The following is a 21,922-nucleotide window of genomic DNA, read 5'->3' as shown; positions in this document are numbered from 1 at the left end:
ATCCAATCCCTGGCAGAAAGGACCTACTCAGTGCATGGTAGTCCATGTCCATTTATTAGCCATGGTTAAAACCTGCTTCTCTGGCTGGGTGCAGTGGCTCTTGCCTGTAATCCCAGTACTTTGGGAGGTCGAGGCAGGTGGATCACTTGAGATCAGGAGTCCGAGACCAGCCTGGCCAACATGGTGAAACCCCGTCTCTACTAAAAATACAAAAATTAGCCAAGCATGGTGGCGGGTGCCTGTAATCCCAGCTACTCGGGAGGCTCAGGCAGGAGAATAACTTCAACCCGGGAGGAGGAGGTTGCGGTGAGCTGAGATTGCGCCACTGCACTCCAGCCTGAATGACGGAGTAAGACCCTGTCTCGATAAATAAAACCTGCTTCTCAAACTCCCCCTTATCTTTCCCTGTCTCCCAGCATTTTCTCCCCATTTGAACTTTTGGGCCTCACAGTATCATGGTCACGTCTTGAGATGGGTTTTGCCCAAGTATTAGGTGATCTTTTGATTTTTTTTTTTTTTTGAGACAGGGTCTCACTCTGTTACCTAAGCTCTGTCACCCAGGCTGGAGTGCAGTGGCGCAATCTCAACTCACTGCAACCTCTGCCTTACAGGTTCAAGCAATTCCCCTGCCTCAGCCTCATGAGTAGCTGGGATTACAGGCACGTACCACCATCCCAACTAATTTTTGTGTTTTTAGTAGAGACAGGGTTTCACCATGTTGGCCAGGCTGATCGCAAACGCCTGATCTCAGGTGATTCTTCTGCCTTGGCCTCCCAAAGTGCTGGAATTACAGTGTGAGCCCCCGTGCCTGGCCTGATTATTCCTGATGAATCACTTTACGTGGATGATTGACAGCTCCTGGGGCATATTCCATTCCACTTCAGGTTTTTCCTCTTATTTCCTTCATCTTGCTCTTGTCCCAACACCCATCCCCCCAGCTTGTCTGAACTTAGAATGTCATGTGGAATACTATTCAGTGAAGGGTCTGGGGGCATTTTTTTTTAAAGAATTGACTGTCCTGGCTGGGATGGTGGCTCACACCTATAATCCCAGCATTTTGGGAAGCTGAGGCGGGCAGATCGCTTCAGCCCAGGAGTTCTAGACCTGCCTGGACAAGATGACAAAACTCCATCTCTCCAAAAAATACAAAAATTAGCTGGACATGGCAATGTGCACCTGTACCCCAGCTACTCAGGAGGCAGAGATGGGAGGATTGCTTGAGCCCAGAAGGTTGAGGCTGCAGTGAGCTGTAATCCCATCACTGCACTCCAGCTTGGGTGACAGAATAAAACCCTGTCTCAAAACAAAAAGAAAGAATTGACTGTCCTTACACCCCATTTGGGTCTCCCTGAAAACTATTCATGCTTCAACTTTTCTGCACTTTGTTCTGGCATGACTAATATATAACAACTGGGCGTTAAGTGTACTATATATAAAATTCCCGATCAGAGAATGGAAACACTTAAAAATAAAAAAATTTAAAAAAGGGTTGACTTATGTGGGCTATTTGGAAACCATTCAGTGGGGCAGTATAATTTTTATTTTCAGAAGCTTATGGATTGCACCCCACCCAAGCTTCCCGCGCGCCTAAGGCTGGCAGAAGACGCCCTGCCAAGTTTCCTTGCAAGGGCAATAAAGAAGTAATCCTCTGCCCTCTGGTTTTCCTTTCAAAGAAACTGGGGACAGGCAGTGGTCTTGGCTGCCTTGGCCATGAGCTTTCCTGAGCCGGGTAGCTGGTGGTCTAGTGGGGCCATTGGTGGCAGGTGCACAGATGGTGCTACACTCACTGTCCTGTTGCCCCAGAAAGAACATTTACAAGTCTGGGGAGAGCACTGGTAATGGTTGCTGAGTTTGGAGGACAGTTACGTTACAGTCTTGGTGGCTTTTTGATGAATGGTCAGAAAAACTTAACTATAAACCTATCCGATTTTACACAGAAAGGACATCTTTTTTTACATTTAAAGTTGTGTGTGTGTGTATGGGGGAAAGTGGTGGTGTCACAGCTCTGGAGGAAATTAAACCACGGGAAATAGTAATAACAAGGTCTCTGTGTTCCCACTGTTGACAATTCACAAGTTAAATGGTGGAATGAGAAGGGATAAAAAGGATTTCAGGGGTGCACTTGAGTGCTGTCGCACACGTAGGGGTCAGAGTTAGAATCCCAGTGCTAGGAGGACTTGAGAAGCCATAGATTCCACCCCCATGGTTTACAGAGAAGGGAATGAAATCCCCATCACTCCCCAGCCTTTGGCCTAAGTTTGCTTCTAAAACTTTTAGGTCTGTTTGTCATCCTGTCCACCAGCGCCGAAAACCAGTCACCGCCAAAACTGCTTCCTCGTCTTCTGAACTGCCTCTCAACCCAGCACCCTCTGGCCCTGAAGAATCACTTTAGCCAGGCCGTTCCTCCCTCCGAGTTCCACTCCATACCGCATCGTTGACCTCCAACCCCTACCCTCACCCCACCCCTCAACTCCCACCTCACCTCTTCACCTGTATCCCCTGTCCCAACCTCCCATCCACCTCCACACCCACTCTATCCCCACTCCTACTCCTCACCCCCATCCCACCTACCTCACTCGATCCACTCTACCTCATCTCGATCCCCACCTCCTTTACTTTCACTCTCTATCCTCTGATGATTTTGTCTGATTGATGATCTTTTGATTTTGATGATTTGACGTGATTTTGTTCCGGATTTTATTTTTTATTTTTGTCTTTGATTTTGATTTATTTATCTTGATGGATGATTTTGATCTGATGGATGCATTTTGATTTTTTATTTTTGATCGTGATTTTGTCTTTCATTTTGATCTCGATTTTATTCTGATTTTGATTTGATTTGATTCTTTGATTTTGTCTCGGATTTTATTTTTATTTTTTGATCTTTGATTTTGATCTTGATTTTTGATTTTGGTCTTGATTTTGATCTGATTTTGTGATTTTTGATGATTTTGATCTTGATTTTGATTTTTGATCTGGATTTCTGATCTTGATTTTATTTTTTGATTTTTGATCTGATTTTATTTTATTTTGATCTTTTATTTTTGACGTGATTTTGATTTTTCGATCTCGATTTTGATGATTTTGTCTTTGATTTTGACGATTTTTGATCTTGATCTGGATGATTTTTATTCTTTGATTTATACGGAAGTGATTTTTGATGCCGATTTCTGGATGATGACGGATGCGCCGATTTTGATGATGATTTTGATGATTTTGATGTTTTGATGCCGATTTTGATGACGATTTTATTTTTCGATTTTGATTTCGATTCTCCCCTGCCCCCTCATACCCCTTCTGGGCTAGAGTAGTGAGCTAGAGGAAAGTAGCTTAGCTGCAGGATCAGGTGTGCATAGGGTTCCTAACTCTACGGATGGTCTGGAGGTGCTGGGAAATTCTTCCATTATGAATTACTCTCCTCCCTAAATTTCAAAAAAAAAAGCAGAGAAGGACATTATCTATTCTCTTTCTTTTGGGGAAAAAAAAGGGTTTTTTTTTTTTGGAGACAGAAGCTCACTCTGTTGCCCAGGCTGGCCTGCAGTGGCACGTTCTCATCACTGTAACCTCCACCAGGTTCAAGCAATTCTCCCTCACCTCAAGCAATTCTCCCTCACCTCAGCCTCCTGAGTAGATGGAATTACAGGTGTGCACCACCATGCCTGGCTAATTTTTGTATTTTTAGTAGAGATGGTGTTTCATCTTGATGGCCAGGCAGGTCTCAAACTCCTGGCCTCAAGTGATTCACATGTCTCTGCCTCCCAAAGTGCTGGGATTATAGGCCTGAGCCACCACGCCCAGCCAGGATGCTAACTGTTCTTAAAGGATAGTTACATATGCAAAAGAGTTTGGACTTCTTCGTGAGGCTGACAGGGAGTCATTGAAGAGTACAGAGCCAGAGCAAGGTGACCAGAGTAAGGGGTGAGGTAAGCCTGGAGGCAGGGGATGGATGGGGGGCAGGGGAAGATGGGGGCCTGACTGGGGTAGTGGCAGTGGAGGGTTTTTGAGATATGTTGGTGGTAAAAGCAGCAAGGCTTGTGGTTGATGAGAAGTGGATGAGAAGGGAGAGAGCTGATTAGGGTGACTCACAGGTCTCTCCTTGGGAAACCGGGTGGCCACGGTGCTGTACTCAGAGTGTTGGAAGAGGAGGTGGAGGCTTGAGGAACAAGATAATGAGTCTGAGATTCAAGAGTTGGGCAACCAGAAAGAGAAAAATCGAGCGATGGAAGATTAGGGCTCTGTGTAGAGATTGAGAAACATCGAGGCTTCAGACAGTCCGCAGCCCATTGGAGTGGAACACTGAGCAGAAACGCTGCTGTTTTAGAAGAGGGAGGCAAAGGATCACTCAGTCATGCTCACTGCTTCACCCTCCGAGATTCACTCACGGCCATGGGCACAGGGTGGTGCCTGTGGGTCCCTCCGGGTCCCTCCATGGCTTTTACCGGCTTCCAAAGCGATTGTCCCTATTCCCTCTAATAAAGGAATAAAGGGAAATGTTTCCGCACGCTTTCTTCTCCATCATGACAGAAAGGAAGAATTTTTTTCTAAGGGTTTTACTAAATAGAAAAAAATAGATGCCCTTTCCTTTTTTTTTTTTTTTAAACTCCTTTTCCCTAGAATGATCTTGCCCTGAGCCCGTTATCCTAGAGCTGGGAATTTGTGTGGGGAAAGGAAGACATCGAGGTGTTAAAAGAACGTAAAGAAAATATTTTCCATCTCTGATGAGAAGTGCGGAGGAATGAGCTGATGTGGGAGAGAGAATTTAGAATTGATGTAGAGAAGACTTTCTTACCGAGCGGATTTGGAAGACAAGCTGTGGAACTGCATTCTGCGAAGATCAGAGGGAGTCCAACAGCTTTTTGTCTGTAGAGTTTCATGGGAGGCCTCTAGGGACCCTTGGCAGGCGGTGTCTGGAGACCCATGAAAGGGAAAGTCCTATTTCTGGGTCTTACTTTGAATTTCCTCCTCTTAAACCTCAGGCCCAGACAAAACCCCTTTCCTCTCCAGTATCCTGGTCACTGCCTAGCTCGAGAAAGGACAAGGCGAGCAAAGTTAGAATGTCATTTATTTCAGCAGCTTGAGAATGAAGACATTGCAACTCTAGTCCCCGTTCCGTTTCTGACCCTCAGTGACCTTGGACAAGCCACTAAACTTTTTCAGGCCTCAGTTTCCTCAGCTGTCAGATGGGTGGAAATCGTACCTCCTGCGGTTCTGGGGTGTTAAATGAGATAATGCATGTAAGTGCCTGGCACATAGTAAGCCCTCAATAGAAGTCAGCTGTGGTTGTTACTGATCATAACTGTCCTTCCTCCCTTGCTGGAAGAACAAATTGCTCTATGAAAAAGGCATTTAAAAGCAAAAGGTACTAGGCAAAAACTGCGATGCTATCAATTACTATTATTAATAATAGGTTCCTAATTACTTTTGCCACGGTATTAAGTGAAGGCCTCTTTGGGTGGGTGATGACTGGGAAAATGGGAACTACTATTAATGGAGCTGCCAGCTCCTGTTACTAGCTCCATTGACATAATATTTCTCTCTGGGAATCCTTTGACAAATCAGCTGAATTTCCTATTCCCTTACCCTAAGCTCTGTAAATTTGATCCACATGTCTCCAGTGTTGTTTCTGTAGATTAATAATAGAGAAAGGAGGAGGAGTCAGGCCTGCACTGGGCTCTCCCAGCTGTTCGGCAGGGTGGGTTTCGGCCTGTAGTTGGGGTGGTTTTCCCTTCTGTTTTACTTGTTTTAATGCTTATGGCCAGCTCTCCCCAATGTGTTTGGTTACTCAGCTGTCAGCGAGAGTTTCTGCTTTAGGGCCTGGGGCCCTGGCAGGGGGCTGCGGGGAAGAGCCCAATCACGAACTCTTCCTCCTCCTCCAACAGAAACAAAGCTTGGAGGAAGTGCTTTGAAGCAGTGCTTTGCTAAGTCAGCGCTGGATGTGATGAGAGGGGTCGCTGCCATCCAGGAGAGGCAAAGGGAGATGGAGAGGGAGTCTCCACCACATCAGCCAGGAGGAGAGTGGGGAGGCTGGGTCGGGGGAAGGTCGAGCTAGGAGGGCAGGACTGACCATCAGCTGAACCTGCAGAACGGTCAGAGAACACACTGAGGCCCTGGGCTGGAGGAAGACCGCTGTGTGCATTTGCTCAAGAAAGAGAAACACGTGGGGTTCAGCATGAGGCTGTCCATGAGTGAAAAGGGCAGTAATAATACAGCCATATTGTCATATGCACCAGCCACACATAAGGACAGCCACGAGTGAGTTGTAGTGGTGTGTTCACTGGACTCTGAGCTCACACGGGAGTTAGGTATATGCATTGTAGAGCCAGTCCATCCCAGATTTGAATCCTAGCTCTACCGCTTACCTGAGCAATTATTCAACGTCTCTGAATGGCAATAGCCCAATATCTCAAATGGAAGCCAGTAGTACCCATCTCATAGGGTTTTTTGTTTTTGGTTTTTTGTTTTGAGACACAGTCTCACTCTGTTGCCAGGCTGGAGTACAATGGTGTGATCTTGGCTCACTACAAACTCTGCCTCCCAGGTTCTAGCGATGTTCCTGCCTCAGCCTCCCGAATAGCTGGGATTACAGGAGCCTGCCACCACACCTGGCTAATTTTTGTATTTTTAGTAGAGACAGGGTTTCTTCATGTTGGCCAGGCTGGTCTCAAACCCTGACCTCAAGTGATTCACCCACCTCAGCCTCCCAAAGTGCTGGGATTACATGCGTGAGCCACCACACCTGGCCCTTATAGGGTTGTTGAAAGAATAAATGAGATAATGTAAATGAAGCCTATGTTCCCAGCACAAAGTAAAAATAATAGCAACAGCACTTGGTAGAGCACGTACTCTGAGCCAGGCATTGGTCCAAGCATTGACCCCCAGTTACTCAGTTAATCCTCATGGCAGCCCTGTGAGCTAGGTACTCTAGTTATCTCTAGTTAATAGATGATGAACTGATGAAGAGTCTAAGTAACCTGACCAAGATCACACCACTGGTTAAGTGATAGCCAGAACTACGAACCTCAACTTCGGCTCCAGAGCCCTGTCTGCTGTACCTGTTGCTGCTGTTGTCCTTGTTACATCACACGTGTTTAGGGACTTCTAACCCAGACTTGGCCACACCCCGGTGCTCTCCTGTTATCTCAAGGAATTTTCAGAGATTTTATCCAAAAATGATTAAATTCCTGTGGACATTTTTCTTTAAAAAAGAAAAAGGGTTTGTGGGTAAGTGTTGGAAAAAGAAGATCTGCCCATCAAAGAAACAGTGGTTACCAAAAGTTGGGAATCCCTGTCTAGGTTCTGACTGCAACTAGAATCTCTGTGGCCACATGCTCTTAAGAGCCAACATGTAATTTTAAACCAGTCTGATTTCGCTTTTCTGGTGCTTTCTAAGAAGCCGCATAGTGAGTTGGAGAAATTTACAGGCTGTCACCCTCTGGGATTGATTCTGACAGTTCTGCTCCACTGCTGTTGAAGTGTTAATGAAAAACATTAATTGGACTTGGCCCGTGGCTAGGACACATCCCCTTCTTGAAGTGGAGAAGGCAGCATCCCTTTCAAATGGTTGCTCCCAGCATGGGGAAAGGAGAGGACTCAGGGCGGCACTGCCCTTCAGGAAGTCAGGATGGGCATTTACATCTGACTCGGCCATCCCTGAGCTGCATGAAAACAAAGCCAGGTCTCTTTGTCACCCCAGAACCCTAAGTGTAGCACAATACCTGGGCTGAGTCGGGCACTCTGTAAATATTCAGCGAGTGAGTGAATGAACGCTTGTGTGATCCAGGAGCCCAAGCAGGCCAGTTTCTTGGGTACCTCCAAGAAAGGATGGTCTCCACATGCTTATAACCACAGCTACGAATGAGCTACTTCTCATTCTGGCCCTGATAGCACCGTCCACAGTCAACATTCCCAATTCCTCAAGGCTCAGAGAGATTTTGCCTGCTGAACCTCTCTGTCAAGAGCAGGGGAGCAGGGCTGAGCCCTGCCCGCAGCAGGCTGGGGCCCACTGAGCTTCCCCTCCTTCCTAAGTGTGACCTGTCTGCCTTCTTTCCCCATAGGTGTCCTCTCCCTCCCCGCGTACTTCAGCCCCTACAACGGCGGGTCCCTGGGCCATGACGAGCGAGCCGACGCCTATGCCCAGCTGGAGCTCCGGACCCTGGAGCAGTCCCTCCTGGCCACCTGCGTGGGCAGCATCTCGGAGCTGAGTAAGTGTCGCCTCAGTGTCTAGCTGGATGGTAGAGCAACAGTGAGGCCCCAGGGTTGGGGGAACGCAGGGAGAGCTTGCCCTCTAGGCTCTGGCCTCCTCCTCCTCCTCCAAGCGCCTTGCCTTCCCTGAAAGCTAGATCTTTCTAGGCCAGAGGTTGCAAATACACAAATCTGGATTTCTGGTTTCTCTTTAAAAAACAAAGGATCTAGCAACATGGCACCCCATTCCTGCATAGCAGTGACCCACAGGAGCTAAGTAGCAGCAAAGTGGGTGGCATGTGTTCCCCACTTTGCCACAGACCTGGGTTTCACCCGGGATGGGTCGGGGGGCTGTTTCATTAATTTCACCTGCCTGGCCCCACAGGCTCTGAATTCACAGCTGGTGCTTTTTCTCGAAAGAAAGCACCCCCAAAGCCTCAGTATAATAAAAGGAAGATAACAGCAGAGCGCCTCTGGCTGAAGGCAGGTGTGGCCGGGTGGTGTCTCCCAGGACTCAGGGCTCTATGGCACACACTTGGAACCTGATGTGGCTCTTTACCGTTGACAGCTGCTTCCAGGGTGTTAGGAGAAGTGAAATCCGTGCCGGCTCCTGAGCTCCCCCTCTCATTACCCATTTGATTTGAGAAATCTGACTACATCCTCTGCTGCCTTCATTCCCCCTCGCTCTGTTGAGATCACCCAGCGGAGGGCAGTGACACAGCAGGGGTCACGGCACACAGCATGGGCACCCCTGGAGTTTCCCTCTGCTCCGGCCTTCTCCATTTGTGATTCCCTCGAATCTTCTGACCCCTGCACAATCAACGGCAACGGCAAACCTCTGTTTCTTCAGGACGCGGCTTTCTCCTTCCCTGCATTCTTCTGCCTCCTCCCCAGACAGGAAATGAAGGTGCCTGGTTCAAGGTCACAGAGCAGAGCTGCAATAGGGCTGGGAGAGAAAGCAGGATTTCTGACTCCCTGTCTCCTGGTGACATTACAGTAGGCAGGGCCAGGATGTTGTTGCCTGGGTCCCCTGAGGGACCCCACAGGAAGTGGGTTCTGGTGTATGGGTTCTTCTCATCTCCATCCCTGAGAAGTGTCTCCTGGACAATGGGCTGTCTTGGGCCCTTGGACAGTCATGCTTTGGTGAGTTCTCGTGCCTTGCAAACAGTAAGGGACACAGCCCCTAGTCCACTGGAGAGCACCTTGGTTTTACTTTATACTTGAACATTAAGTGAGCGCCTTCTGTGTGCAAGGCACCATTGTGAAGCACCATCTTCACTTTGTCTCGTTTGTTCCTCAGAACAACTCAGCAAGGTATGTCCTGATGAGAGAACTGAGGCTTAGAGACGAAAAGTGATTTTCTCCATGTCACACGGATCAGAGCTGGGGGCTTGACTCGACGTGTCTAGGGCTGTTGGCCCCCAGATAAGACTAGCAGCCCAGCCACCGGCTCCTTGGGGCAGCTGAGATCAAGATTGGGGCTGATCCTTTTCCTCTTCTCATGGTGGCCCTATGCCCATTACAACCCCAGCCCAGCCTAAGGGAGGAGCATTCAGAGGCCTCCCCCAGGGAAGGACTTGACATCATTCTGCCATTACCGTCAGCCAAGGGGCCAAGACCTGTTGGCTCTACCATTTACAATGATCCTGAGTTTTAGTTTGCCCCTTTCACCAACTCCACTGCTACCAACCACGCCCAAGCTGACCATTTATTTTGTTTTGTTTTGTTTTTGAGATGGAGTCTCGCTCTGTCACCCAGGCTGGAGTGTGGTGGCGCAATCTTGGCTCACTGCAACCTTCGCCTCCAGGTTCAAGAGATTCTCCTGCCTCTACCTCCCTAGTAGCCGGGATTATAGGTGTGCACCACCACGCCCAGCTAATTTTTGTATTTTTAGTAGAGACAGGGTTTCACCACGTTGGCCAGGCTGGTCTCGAACTCCTCACCTCAAGTGATTCTCCCGCTTTGGCCTCCCAAAGTGCTAGGATTATAGGCATGAGCCATCGCACCCAGCCCCAAGCTGCCCATTTAAAGCTTAAATTGGGTTGTGTCACTCATCTGCTCAATATCTATTCCCTCTATCCCCCGACAATGGCTTCCCGGCTCACTCGGTAAAATCCAAAATCCTCACTCTGGCCCAGGATCCATATATGATCTGACTTCATCGCTTCATCCTCTTCTCTGTGGACTGCACTCCAGCTGCCTGGCCGCCTGGCTAAGGACCCTCCCACTCCAGAGCCTTCACACTGGCTTTCCCTCTGCCTGCAACACTTTCCCCTTGTGATACCCAAATACATTGGTCCTTCACATTTCCAAGCCTCTGCCCAAATGGCACCTTCTCATTCAGGCCTTCTATGAGTACCACGCTGTCATTCCACTGTCTTCCCTCTTGTGGCTTTGACTTTATTAAAGCACTGATCACCACCTGACATGTACTATATATTTACTTACGAACAGTTTATCATCTCTCTCCTCTGACTAGAAGAGTCGGCTTCATGAGATTGGAAACGTTATCTCCTTTGTCCACGGCTGTATCCTCATTGCTTAGGACAGTACCTGGTACAGAGAACAGTTCCTGAGTATGCATGTACATGTGTTAGGAGGAATGAAGTCTATCCCACCAAATGTTTTCTCCTAAAACTCGCCTAGGATTGGTCCACATCCTGGCCCAGCCACTCCTCAGGGCCAAGGGAAGAAACCTCCTCACAGCATCTTTTCACAGACCAGAGAACAGGCTGTGTCATGTGCCAGGTTGCCCTGTTCCTCCCTCTGAAACCAGGGCTTTTGCTAACCTGCTGTGGAGGAGGGAGGAGACAGAGGTGGAGGCCGATATTGCAGTTTTTCTCCCTGAGACTAAAGAACTTAATGAGGCTAGTGATACTTGGCACTGAACCCCTTGGACCTCAGAGTGTTCCCCAGGTTTACATGCATTAACTCCCTGAGCCTCGCCAACATCAGCCTGCCAGATAGGGTGAGAAGTTTCACTCTTGTATGAGATCCAGCTTCACAGGGAGTTTTGGGACTTGTGCTTTTGCTCTGTCCCTCTCTACCCACAAAAATTTTAAAGGGAGAAAATACAAAATAAAACAAAACACTTCTTTTTGAAGGGAGCCAGATGTTCTAGGCCTTATTTTGAAGACGGTGTTGAATTCCAGACTGTCTCCCGCTGTTTTTATTTGATGGCTCATAATGAGAGGTGGAAGGACCAGAGTGAAACCTAGCACCTCTAATCAAGTCTTTCATGGTTAACAAGTGGGGGAGGACTTGTTTTTCCTTGCCTGGGGGGTGTTTCTGGGCTTCAGACTAAGGTTTCATTGAGTGTAGGATCAACTGATCCTCAAGTACAAGGAAGTTTCAGAGGAAGCTCTGAGTCCTCACCGTGCTTAAACCAAGAGACCAGCCCAGCCTGGATCAGGCCTTCTCACACTAGCCATGGTGAAGGACCAGAGATTGTATTCCCCACACTGTGCTGCAGAATGAAACCTTTATAATGTACAATCAAAATAAATGTCTAGAACAAGGAAATAAGATAGGTGAAATGCAAGCCCAATTTTTAAAATTATTTTATTAGCTATACATAAAATTACTGTCAAATTTCTATGTAAGTTTTTAAAAATTCACTCTTCACTTCTGAAATTAACTTGCTGCAAACCAGTAAGTTTGGGGACCTGTCCCGGTTCACAGACCACACTTTTAGTAGCAGCCGTGCGATGGTCAAGAGCATGCGTTTGGGAAGCAGGGACCCCAGTGCAAGTCCTGGCTGACTGACTGACTAGTTATGGCACCGGGACAGGTCATTTCACTCCTGCAAGCTTGCTTCCTTGTCTGTAGAGTAGAAAGACCCTCCCTTACAGGGTGGCTGAAAAAGTTGAAGGAAATTTTGTCTATCTTTTCATGTCTGTCACAAAGCCTAGAAAATATAAAGTGGCAGGAAGCAAAAGTCACCCTAGGAGAAGGTTCAAAGCAAGCTGCTTTCTTTGCCCATAAATGGGTTGCCACGCAGTGTCAGTTTTTAGACGTCGTGGTCAGAGTTCTCTGCAGCCATTTGTCTTTCTGGTCTGAGAGAAACTGGCCACAGCAGGGCTTGGATCGAAGAAGCCGGTGACCTCCATCTCCAGCTGCCTTCATGGTTTTCTGAACTTTTGGGTTATCTCCTTCTGTTTGGACGGGAGATTCCATTTCTTTCTTGATTTTCTTGTCTACATGAAGCAGGAAGTACACTGCCAAAGGGTCCTCCACCAATAACAATAAAACAACAATAAAACTAATTAAAGATAATGACTTCTACCTTGTCGAGCCTGTGAAATGATATTTCAACAAGGTTTCTCTTTGATGCTATCACAGACTCTTTGATTTCTCCTCCTTGTGGTCCTGTGGTTCTGCCAAAAGTTATGACATTTAGACCTGGAGAAACGGGAGCCAGGTTTCAACTTATTAGCAGTCAACGTAGCTGTACAACTGGCTGCTGTGAGGTGGGTTGGCTGGTGGTTGTGATGCCAGTTTCAACCACCCATGGAGCCCAAGGGCAGGGTTGGGATCTGGCATTTCAGGGCGCAGACTCCTCCTGTCCTGGGAAATGTGGGGCAGAGTTTGACGGCAGGCAGTGGTACTGGAAGGAAGAGTGAACAGGAGGCGGCCTGTAGGATAGAGGAAGAATCATAATAAGACATTAATCATAGCAGTGCTATGTTCAGCCCTACCAAGTACTTACTCTGTGCCAAGCATGATGTTAAGTGCTTTACATTTATTGTTTCTTTGAACCCTCAAAATCGGTAGGGTAGATATTATTGTTTCCATTTTACAGATGAGGAAACTGAGGTTCTGATAACTAAGTAAGGAATTTCTCTTTCTCTGTAAGGAATCACCAGGGGTAGGGCTGAAGCTGACCTCCAGGGGAACCTCCCTGAGTTCTCAGGCCTAAGGGAATATGGGCTGGAATGAACAGTAACAGGCCCTGATTTGAGGCCACCTGTGTCTGACTTGAATCAAGCTATCAGTTTACCTGGTGATTTTCAAACCTGAGTGGACATTAGAATCACTGAGGGAACATCTACAAACTAGAGATACCCAGGTCCAGCGGCAGACCAATGAAATCAGGGTCACAGGGATGGAAACCAGGTGTCAGCAACTCACTGCCCTCTTGGCCCTAGGGTTTGTCAGGAGCACCCAGGCAGCTGAACTGCAACTGTAGGGATGAGCAGTCAAGAGCAGGGAGGAGTGAGGAACCAGGGATGGTGGTGGAGGATGACAAAGAAGACTTTCCTGGTGGAGATCTCAAACTCCAGGGGTGTCATTTGTCCCTGCCTAGAAGCCAAACACCATCACCACAGCTGTCAAGGGAGAATTTAGCAGCTAATGAGCTCAAATCAAGCCTCGGCAGAAGTTGTATTTTAAAAAGAAATGAATGCATAAGGTTAATTCTTCATTCTCCAAATATTTGCTGAGCACCTAGTACGTAACAGACCCTGTGCAGGGCCCTGGGACACAACGGAACAGAACAGCAGATTCCCAGAAGCAGCATGAAGGTTAATTGAATACATGAATGAACTGGTTCTGCCATGCATTTCATGACACTTCACTGGCCAAATTAAAACCTGTTCACTTCTTCCACCTTAGGGTTAGCTGTGCCCACCCGTGGAGGGGCTCTCTCTAAGGAATCACCAGGGGTGAGGCTGAAGCTGACCCCGAAGGAGCCGCTTTTCTTAGAGCGGAGGTGCCTGCAGGTGCCGGGGCTCCTTCAGCCCATCCTTTCTCAGCATTGTGGCCTCACACAATGTTGAGCCGTTTCCTGTCTGGGACTGGTGAGATATTGAAAATACTTGAGTTGGGTAGAAACACACTACAGGATATGGGGACCTAAGGATCCCACGGACTCTAGCAGGGCAGGCTGCAGCCCAGCTCATAGTGAAGTCCATAGACTTTGGAGTCGAACAGACCTGAATTCAAGTCTAGATGCTACCATTTTCTAGCCATACAGCCATGGCTAGTTAACTCAACCTGCGGGCTCTGAGGTGTCCCTGTGGCCAGGAGAATGAATACATGGGGTCAGGAAATGTTTATCAGATAAGCCTTAAGTTCCCTTTTTTTTTTTTTTTTTTTTTTTTTGAGATGAAGTCTCACTCTGTCACCCAGACTGGAGTGCAGTGGCACGATCTCTGCTCACTGTCACCTCCGCCTCCTGGGTTAAAGCGATTCTCCTGCCTCAGCCTCCTGAATAGCTGGGGCTACAGGTGCCTGCCACTACGCCTGACTATTTTTTGTATTTTAAGTAGAAACAGGGTTTCACTATGTTGGCCAGGCTGGTCTCGAACTCCTGACCTCAAGTGATCCGACCACCTTGGCCTCCCAAAGTGCTGGGATTACAGGCGTGAGACACTGTGCCCGGCCATAAGCCTCAAGTTCTTCATCTGTAAAATGGAAATAATACCTGCTAGCACTGTAAGGATCAAATTAAATCATATTTCTGGGGAATTGCATACTTTGTACATAATGAGTCCTCAACAGGTGATGATGGTGGTTGTATTTGGTGCTGAGTCAGAGGGACCTTCTCTGCTGAAATACTTTGGGTTTTGTATAAGACAGTGCACAGGAGAATTGCCACAGAGCCTGGCCCTGGCTGGTAGAGGCTGGGAAAAGAGACCCAGAGAGATTCCCTCGGTCAAAGATCTGGGGAGAGGCCCATGGGGGTGGCGGAGAGAGTGGAGATGTTGAAAAAGAAACCACATTACCCTAAGTTCTGGAGGAGACAGGCCCTGCCAAGTATTTAATTCAGCAAGAGTGAAATGAAAGGGAAATGAAATTGCTATTGTGCATCTGGGTGACAGTTTTCACCTCCACCTGTTGGCTGCAGGGCAAACAGTAATTGCGCACTAAGGCAAGGGAGCTTCAGCCAGGAGCATCCTTGGAAGAATGCGGGCTGTAAACTCAGACTTTGTCTTCTTTTTTCTCTTCCTCCCCTCTGCCCTCCCTGCCCCCTACCAGGTGACTTGGTCTCCCGTGCCATGCACCACATGCAGGGGCGCCACCCCCTGTGCCCGGGCGCCAGCCCCGCCCGCCAGGCCCGCCAGCCGCCACAGCCCATCACTTGGTCCCCCGACGCCCTCCACACGCTCTACTACTTCCTGCGGTGTCCACAGATGGAGTCCATGGAGAACCCCAACCTGGACCCCCCGAGAATGACCCTGAACAATGAACGGTAGGGATCCTCCTTGGGCTGAGCACCTGGTGGGACGTGCGCCCAAACGTGCATTGACCGACTGACTGACGACTGACCGACAGGGCGAGAAAGGGGCCCTGGAGCTATGCTGTGCCTGTGAGGAGGTGGCCCACGAATTCCGATGGATGAAGGCCTGCACTGGTGTGCAGTGGGATTTTTTTTTTCCCCTGAGCTGATGCAGCATGGGGCCACTGAGGCTTGGAACCTGTGCTTCAGCCTCTGTGCCCAGTCTGGTGCGAGCTCACTGGGCTCTCCGAAATTCAGCTGCCTTGTTATAAAATTAGATAGTCACACCCACCTAGAAAGGTTAGTACTCTGAGAAAAAGCATGTAGGATGGGGGCTGGGTGGGAACTGGCCCTTGGCCATTGGTAGTTGTCACCTCTTTTCATGGGGTTATCCCATTCAAAAGTGATCAAATGATCATTGTTGGCATCATGGTTATGAGGGGTCTTGGGTGTGTTTTGCCCTCATCCATTTGTTTAACAGAAGAGACCATCGTGACCCTGGCAGCTCTCTGATCTCCAGCAGGTTAGTGGTTGGATAGCCCCTGGACCCACGCCTGTGGGCTCCTAGTCAGGTACTTTCACTAGAGGGTCCCAACACTTTCCTAGCTGGGAACAGGGCTGCAAAGAACAGATGTGCAGGTTGTGTACTGCACAACGGAACCCAGTGAGGAACATGAGTAGGGGATGCACGTGGGGCCATGTCAGCCTGAGGACAGTATACCTTTTCTAATTAGTTTTCTCCGAGGACTGCCTTTTTGAAATTTTCTACCTGGAAAATATGCTTTTTTATAACTTACCCCAAACGTTGTATGTGCTGGCATGAGCCTCACATGGAGGCCACTGCATGGCCACTTAAGGTACGGTCTGTCCGTGGGCTCAAGAGTTGTGTTTGAGGGTCCAGGAAGTGGGAAAGGCTTGCCCTTGGTTTGGGAAGCCCATCTGCACACATTTCACCACACAGTCAGGCCCAGGAAAGGCAGAGCCCATGGGACTTGGTGCCCCACCTGGAGGGAGACAATCTGAGACCTCAATATTGGAAGTCCTGGAGGCTCTGCAGTCCCCTTGCCCAGCTGCCCGCTGTCTTTCGGGGGCGTGGAGTCTCATCAGCTCTATGGTCCACAGCTGGCTCCACAGCCCAGTCTGCTTCCTCAGTGCCCCAGAAAACAAAGGCACTAAGGTGGATTCACTGAGTGTTTACTATGTGCTAGGCACTGGGCTGAGCACTTTGCAGGCGGATGCTCACTTAATCCACACACTACCAAGAAAGAGGTGCTCTTCAAGCTCCTTTACACATGAGAAAGTGGAGGCACGGAGAGACTCACTGGCCCCACCACACAGGCTGTGCTCCTCATAACCACTACACTGTATCTCCTGTCCCTAAGAGGAATGTAAAACAGCAGTGGCCCAGTACCTGCATAGTAGGACCCCAGTAAATAGTACCATTGCTGTTATCAGTACTAGTATCCTTATGTCATCATTGTTTTATTTCTCTGGGAGCTGGAGGGCGAATGCAAGTCTGAGGAGGGCCACCCTGGGCCTGACACAGAAAGGCGGCTGCAGGTGGAGCCCTGGGCATCCTGAAAGACGCCTTTGGCTTGAGCTGGGGCCAAAGCACAGGCCCTAAGCCCCAGCTGTTCCTGCTTTGCGGAAAAGTGCTGTGGTTGAAGGAGTCAGCGGGGAAGGGAAAGGGCAGGAAGACATCTGGGAAGGAGGAGGTAGGAGGCTTGCTTGCTGTTTGGTAAGGTGCTGGGCTGAGGCCGGGCCACCCATGCAGAGGTGACTGGGAGGAGAGGACAGGAGCTTCTTCAGGCCTGTTGCCCCGACTGCTGGGCCCTCAGGCTGTCATGGCTATAGGCCCAGGGGCAGGCATTCCTCTGCTGGCACTTTCCCCCGCTCCCTTGGGCATCTTTGTCATGTGCTGTGGCTTTCCCCCAGGAGGGTTCCCAGCCCCCAGTACTCTAACACACAGAATCCGGGTTTCTTCGTGATCTGAGTTGCACAGCTCTATGTGGTTATAACAGCTGAGCTTGCATGGTAACAGACATACGTGCATGTGTTTAGATAACCACTTATTTAAAAACCACACTATCTGTAGCACAAATAAATTGGTAGCAAAGATATTTTTCCATGAATCATTTCAAATGAATATCAGACACATGGGGAATGGGAACCCCCATTAGAAAAAAAAAGGAACCAAAATGTTTTAAGTTTTGACACGGAAAGGAGGACACCCTAAAAATACCTGGGGGAGCCGACAGCCCGACGGCTCGCCGGTGGCCTGACTCCTGTCGCTGAGCAGATCTGCTGCCCTCTGGCTCACTGACAGGGAAGGCCCTGGAGGCTGTGGGGATCCTTCCTGGGAGCACTGAGCTCACAGCATTACTGCAGGCTGGGCTGGGCCAATGTCCCATCAAGGCCCCAGCACCCTGATACCCTCACCAGAGCTCTGGGGAAAACCTCCTGATGCAAATAGTAGCTGGAGTTTGCTAGGGTTCCAGAGTGACAGAGCTTTGCTTTTGTGAGTTTGGGGATGTGCACTGTCTGTCTATCTCTGTCTCTTACTCTACTTCATCCTCTTAAAGCCCCATCCTCTGTCCCACCTGGAAGCCTGGGGGACTGAGTTCACCCAACCAGAATTGGACGGAGCCCCTGATTTCAGTGTGGCCATGGTTGTCTGGCTGTAGAGGCTGTCTGTTTGGGGATTGGTGGCTCCCTGGGTTTGTTTGGGATTAAGTAACCTCCTCTACTGCCTTACACACATGGGAGAAGGAGCTCAGTTTGGTGACATGGGTTTGGCAGCATGACAGCATTGATGGAACCACTCAAGTCTGTACTCATATTTCTGCTTTAAAGAAAGGTACCCTGATTCCTTCAATTAGGGGCTATGTCTGACCGCATCCATGCCGACAAAGGGAAGGGATGTGTGTTCATCTCTTTTGTGTGGAGCTCACTGTGGTGTTCCCTGCTAAGCCACCTGCTGCTTCTGCAGTGTTCGGTGGGGACTTCATATCTTTCCGTAAGAGGCTGCCTCCCCAGAGCTCTCTGCTCTGGTCTGGGAGGAGAGACAGCAGGAGAGGGGGCAGAAGCAGCAGGAACTCAGAGTGGCGAGCGGGCAGCAGCAGCAGGAACTCAGAGTGGCGAGCGGGCAGCTTTGCAGCGAATGAGAAGCCTCTAACCTCCTTTCTTCCACTGCTGCAGTGAGCCTGGGGCATCAAGAAACAGTACAGGCTTTGGGGCAGAGGCCTGGGCTCAGAGCCACACAGGCCCTTCCGTGCCTCAGGCTCCTCACCTATAAAATGGGGCTAAGTAATTCTATCCGGTAGGACAAAGTGAGATAACATACGCCCTTCCTTTAAAGCCCATTTCTACCTACTTCTACGCCCAAAGAACATCAGCAAGTTTGGCGCTGTCATTACCTCCATTTTACAAGTGAGGACAAGAGGGTGCGGGGTACCTGGCTGATAAGTGGCGAGGCCAGGATTCAAACCTGAGGTCTGTCTCCTCAAGGCCGTTGCCTTTCCCTGTGCCAGGCTGTGGCTTCCCAGCTGGCTGCCGAGACCTGATCCTACAGCTCTGAGGCGTGCTGGGTGGGCCCTGGCCTTTGGGGCCACCTTCTCTGGGGCCACTCCAGCCCCACCCCCTCGCTATCCTGGGAGAGCTCTGCAGCTGGAGCCTCCCTGCACCCTCCCAGGGTGCCTTTCTCACTGGCAGCTTTGCATCCCAGGCACCAGCCAGGCACAAGGCAGGGTCTAAAACACAGAATTAGTCACAGCTGCTGCCCTGCAGGGTGTGTCATCACCCAAGATCAAGCTCAGAAAGTGAAAGAGCCTCCTGTCAGGGATCCAGGTTGCCCAGGGAGATCGGGAGCCTCCTTCCTCTGAGGTCTGGAGGAGAATGGACAACCATCTGGTTAGACGTGGCCCTTGCTGGTTGTGCCTGAGGGCAGAGGGATGGGCTAGCTGGAACAGAATCTTTGGCAGAGGGTATACCTCCTTGGCCATCACCCTCCTGGGGAATGAGAGGTCTGGGGCGGTAGGGATAAAGACTACGCAGACACGTAGGAAGGCAGGAGGGCCGCCGGCTGCCAGCGAATTGCTGGAAGGCAGCGTCATCAAGCAGAGGAGACAGAGGGAGACATGCAGTCAGAGGTGCAGAGGGCCTGAGGTCGACAGGAGGTGACCATTTCTCCGCATCAGAACCTGGGCTGCTGGAGGGCTTGCGGTCCCCCAGGCATCCCTCCAGACTGCATCTACTGTGAGCAGCAGCAAAGCAGCCAGACCCTTGAGGAGTGGCCAGGCAGAGAGAGAGGGAATGGCAGAGGGCCGCTGGTCCACAGAGCGGTCCGCTGGCTAAGCCTCAGGCCCTGGCCCCTTGCCGCCTCCTCCCCAGCCCTGCACAGCACGTCTCCGCCTCTGTGGAGGGAGGCAGACTCAGAAGGTTTGGAGCCTGCTGGTATCCAGGACACGGAAATAGGAGGCATGTGGGACCCTTCCCAGAGTTCTGATCTGGGGTTGGGCCTAGAAACATCTGGTATCGTGACTTTGTAGCCAGCCAAAATAACCCCATCTGAGGAGGCCCTGCTATTCAAAGGTGTGCATTTGAGATCTACTTTGCCACTTTTTATAACCTTCAACCACTCATTTAACCTCTTCAAGGCTCTTAATCATCTGTAAGGTATGAGGACCCAATGAGTTAACATATTTTTTGGGTTTTCTTGGAAACAGGGTCTCGCTCTGTTTCCCAGCCTGGAGTGCTGTGGCACAATCTCAGCTCACTGCCTCCTTGACATCCTGGACTCAAGCAATCCTCCCACTTCAGCCTCCCAAGTAGCTGGGACCACAGGTGTGCTCCATCACACACTTTGCCTTGGCCTCCCAAAGTACTGGGATTATAACCATGAGCCACTGCACCTGGCCACTACATACTTTTAGAACAGGGCCTAGGACACACTGAGTAGCTATTCTTATGATTATCAACACGATGGTTTTTATCAGGCAGGGTAGCAGCATAGACAGAGTCCAAGTGGCTAGAGGAAGCAAGGTACCCCGGAGAGACGGGCGACGAGGAGGAGCAGAGCAAGGGAACACGGGCACCATGGTGCAGGACGGAGCACAGAAGTGGATGGACCTTGTGGGCCAAGACACACAGTGCTGAGCTTGTGGCTGAGAAGGTCCTGTCCCCAGTGGTCCAGCTATTTGTGACTGGCTGGGTTTTATTTGTCCTCCTTCCCACACTTCCCTTCTTGGGGCCTGAACCCTTCTGAGAATAAGGGCAGCAGAGGGTCCAGATGCTTGATGCTCCTTTAAAGGTCTGCCCTAGAGAAATCTGATATGTAGTTCTGCACCCCCCAGACAGGTTCAGGAGAGATGAGACCGGGGTGCTAATATGACACTAATCTTGCTCTCCAACTTCCATAGAGCTCTTTTTGCTGGGGCTTCCAAGACCTGCTCAGAGGTTGAAGCTCTTGTCCAGGTGAGATCCTGGCAGAAGATAAATGTGTGTCCGGCCCAGCTCTTGGCTTCCCTGTTCCATATCAGGCTAGACAGAATTTCAAAGAGCTGGAGCCAGCAAACGTGTCAGAGCTCTGGGTTCCAGCCACTTTGTTGGAAACACATACCTGGGGTTTTTTTTTTTTTTTTTCTTTAAGAGACTGGCTCACTCTGTCACCCAGGCTGGAATATAGTGGTGCAGTCATGGCTCATTGCAACCTTGAACTCCTGGGTGCAAGTGATCCTCCCACCTCAGCCTCCTGAGTAGCTGGGACTATAGATGCATGCCACCATGCCACCTGGGGCTTCTGATAGTGACCAAGGGATGGAGGGTGCCATGAGCCTCTTGGGTCATCCCAGAAATGTTATCTTGGCTACCTTCTAGGAGGATGACCATGTCAGCTCATCTTCCTGGGCCTCAGTTTCCTCATCAGTAAAATGGTGAAGATAGTAATATGGCTCCTATGGCTAAATGAGATAATACAGTAAAGCACTTAGCTCAATGCCAGGCACATAAAAAGTGCTTATTGAATGATGTCTCCTCCTCATTATAATGGCTGTAAACACATTAGATGGCATGTTTGACACTCAGAGCAGGATCTCTTTATTGAGGTAGCATGACATTTCCTAAAATGTGATTCTCAAGTGTTATCTGGGTCAGTAATACTACTACTAATACAGTTACTAACACTACTACTGATGATATTACTACTAATTAACCACTACCACTATGACTAATAATAATAATATAATTACTAAGATTACTGCTACTACCAGCATTACCACTACTTCTAGTTATAGCAAGCATTATAGAGCATGCATTTACAGATACTGTCTTTTTTTGTGTGTATGAGCAACATGGCTGTGTATTTCACCTGGGTACAGGCGGACTGAGTCCGAAAAGAGAGTCAGCAAAGGGTGGTGGATTATCATTAGTTCTTATAGGTTTTGGGATAGGCGGTGGAGTTAGGAGCAATGTTTTGTGGGCAGGGGGTAGATCTCACAAAGTACATTCTCAAGGGTGGGGAGAATT

At 49.3% G+C, this 21,922-nt stretch overlaps 1 protein-coding gene across 1 annotated transcript in view; it reads left to right on the top strand.

Moving 5' to 3' along the window:
* The window catches only part of ABTB2 (ankyrin repeat and BTB domain containing 2), a 211,927-nt gene that overhangs the window by 149,400 nt on the left and 40,605 nt on the right, over positions 1-21,922 (top strand). The window contains exons 2-3 of the mRNA XM_003910051.3: positions 8,055-8,201; positions 15,160-15,373. Coding sequence (XP_003910100.2) covers positions 8,055-8,201; positions 15,160-15,373 — 361 coding nt within the window. The remainder of the gene's footprint in view (positions 1-8,054; positions 8,202-15,159; positions 15,374-21,922) is intronic.

Source organism: Papio anubis, chromosome 12 (genome assembly GCF_008728515.1).
Source record: "Papio anubis isolate 15944 chromosome 12, Panubis1.0, whole genome shotgun sequence".
NCBI lineage: Eukaryota > Metazoa > Chordata > Mammalia > Primates > Cercopithecidae > Papio > Papio anubis.
The sequence above is the reverse complement of the archived record's forward strand: the minus strand, read 5'-3'. Positions and strand labels throughout refer to the sequence as shown.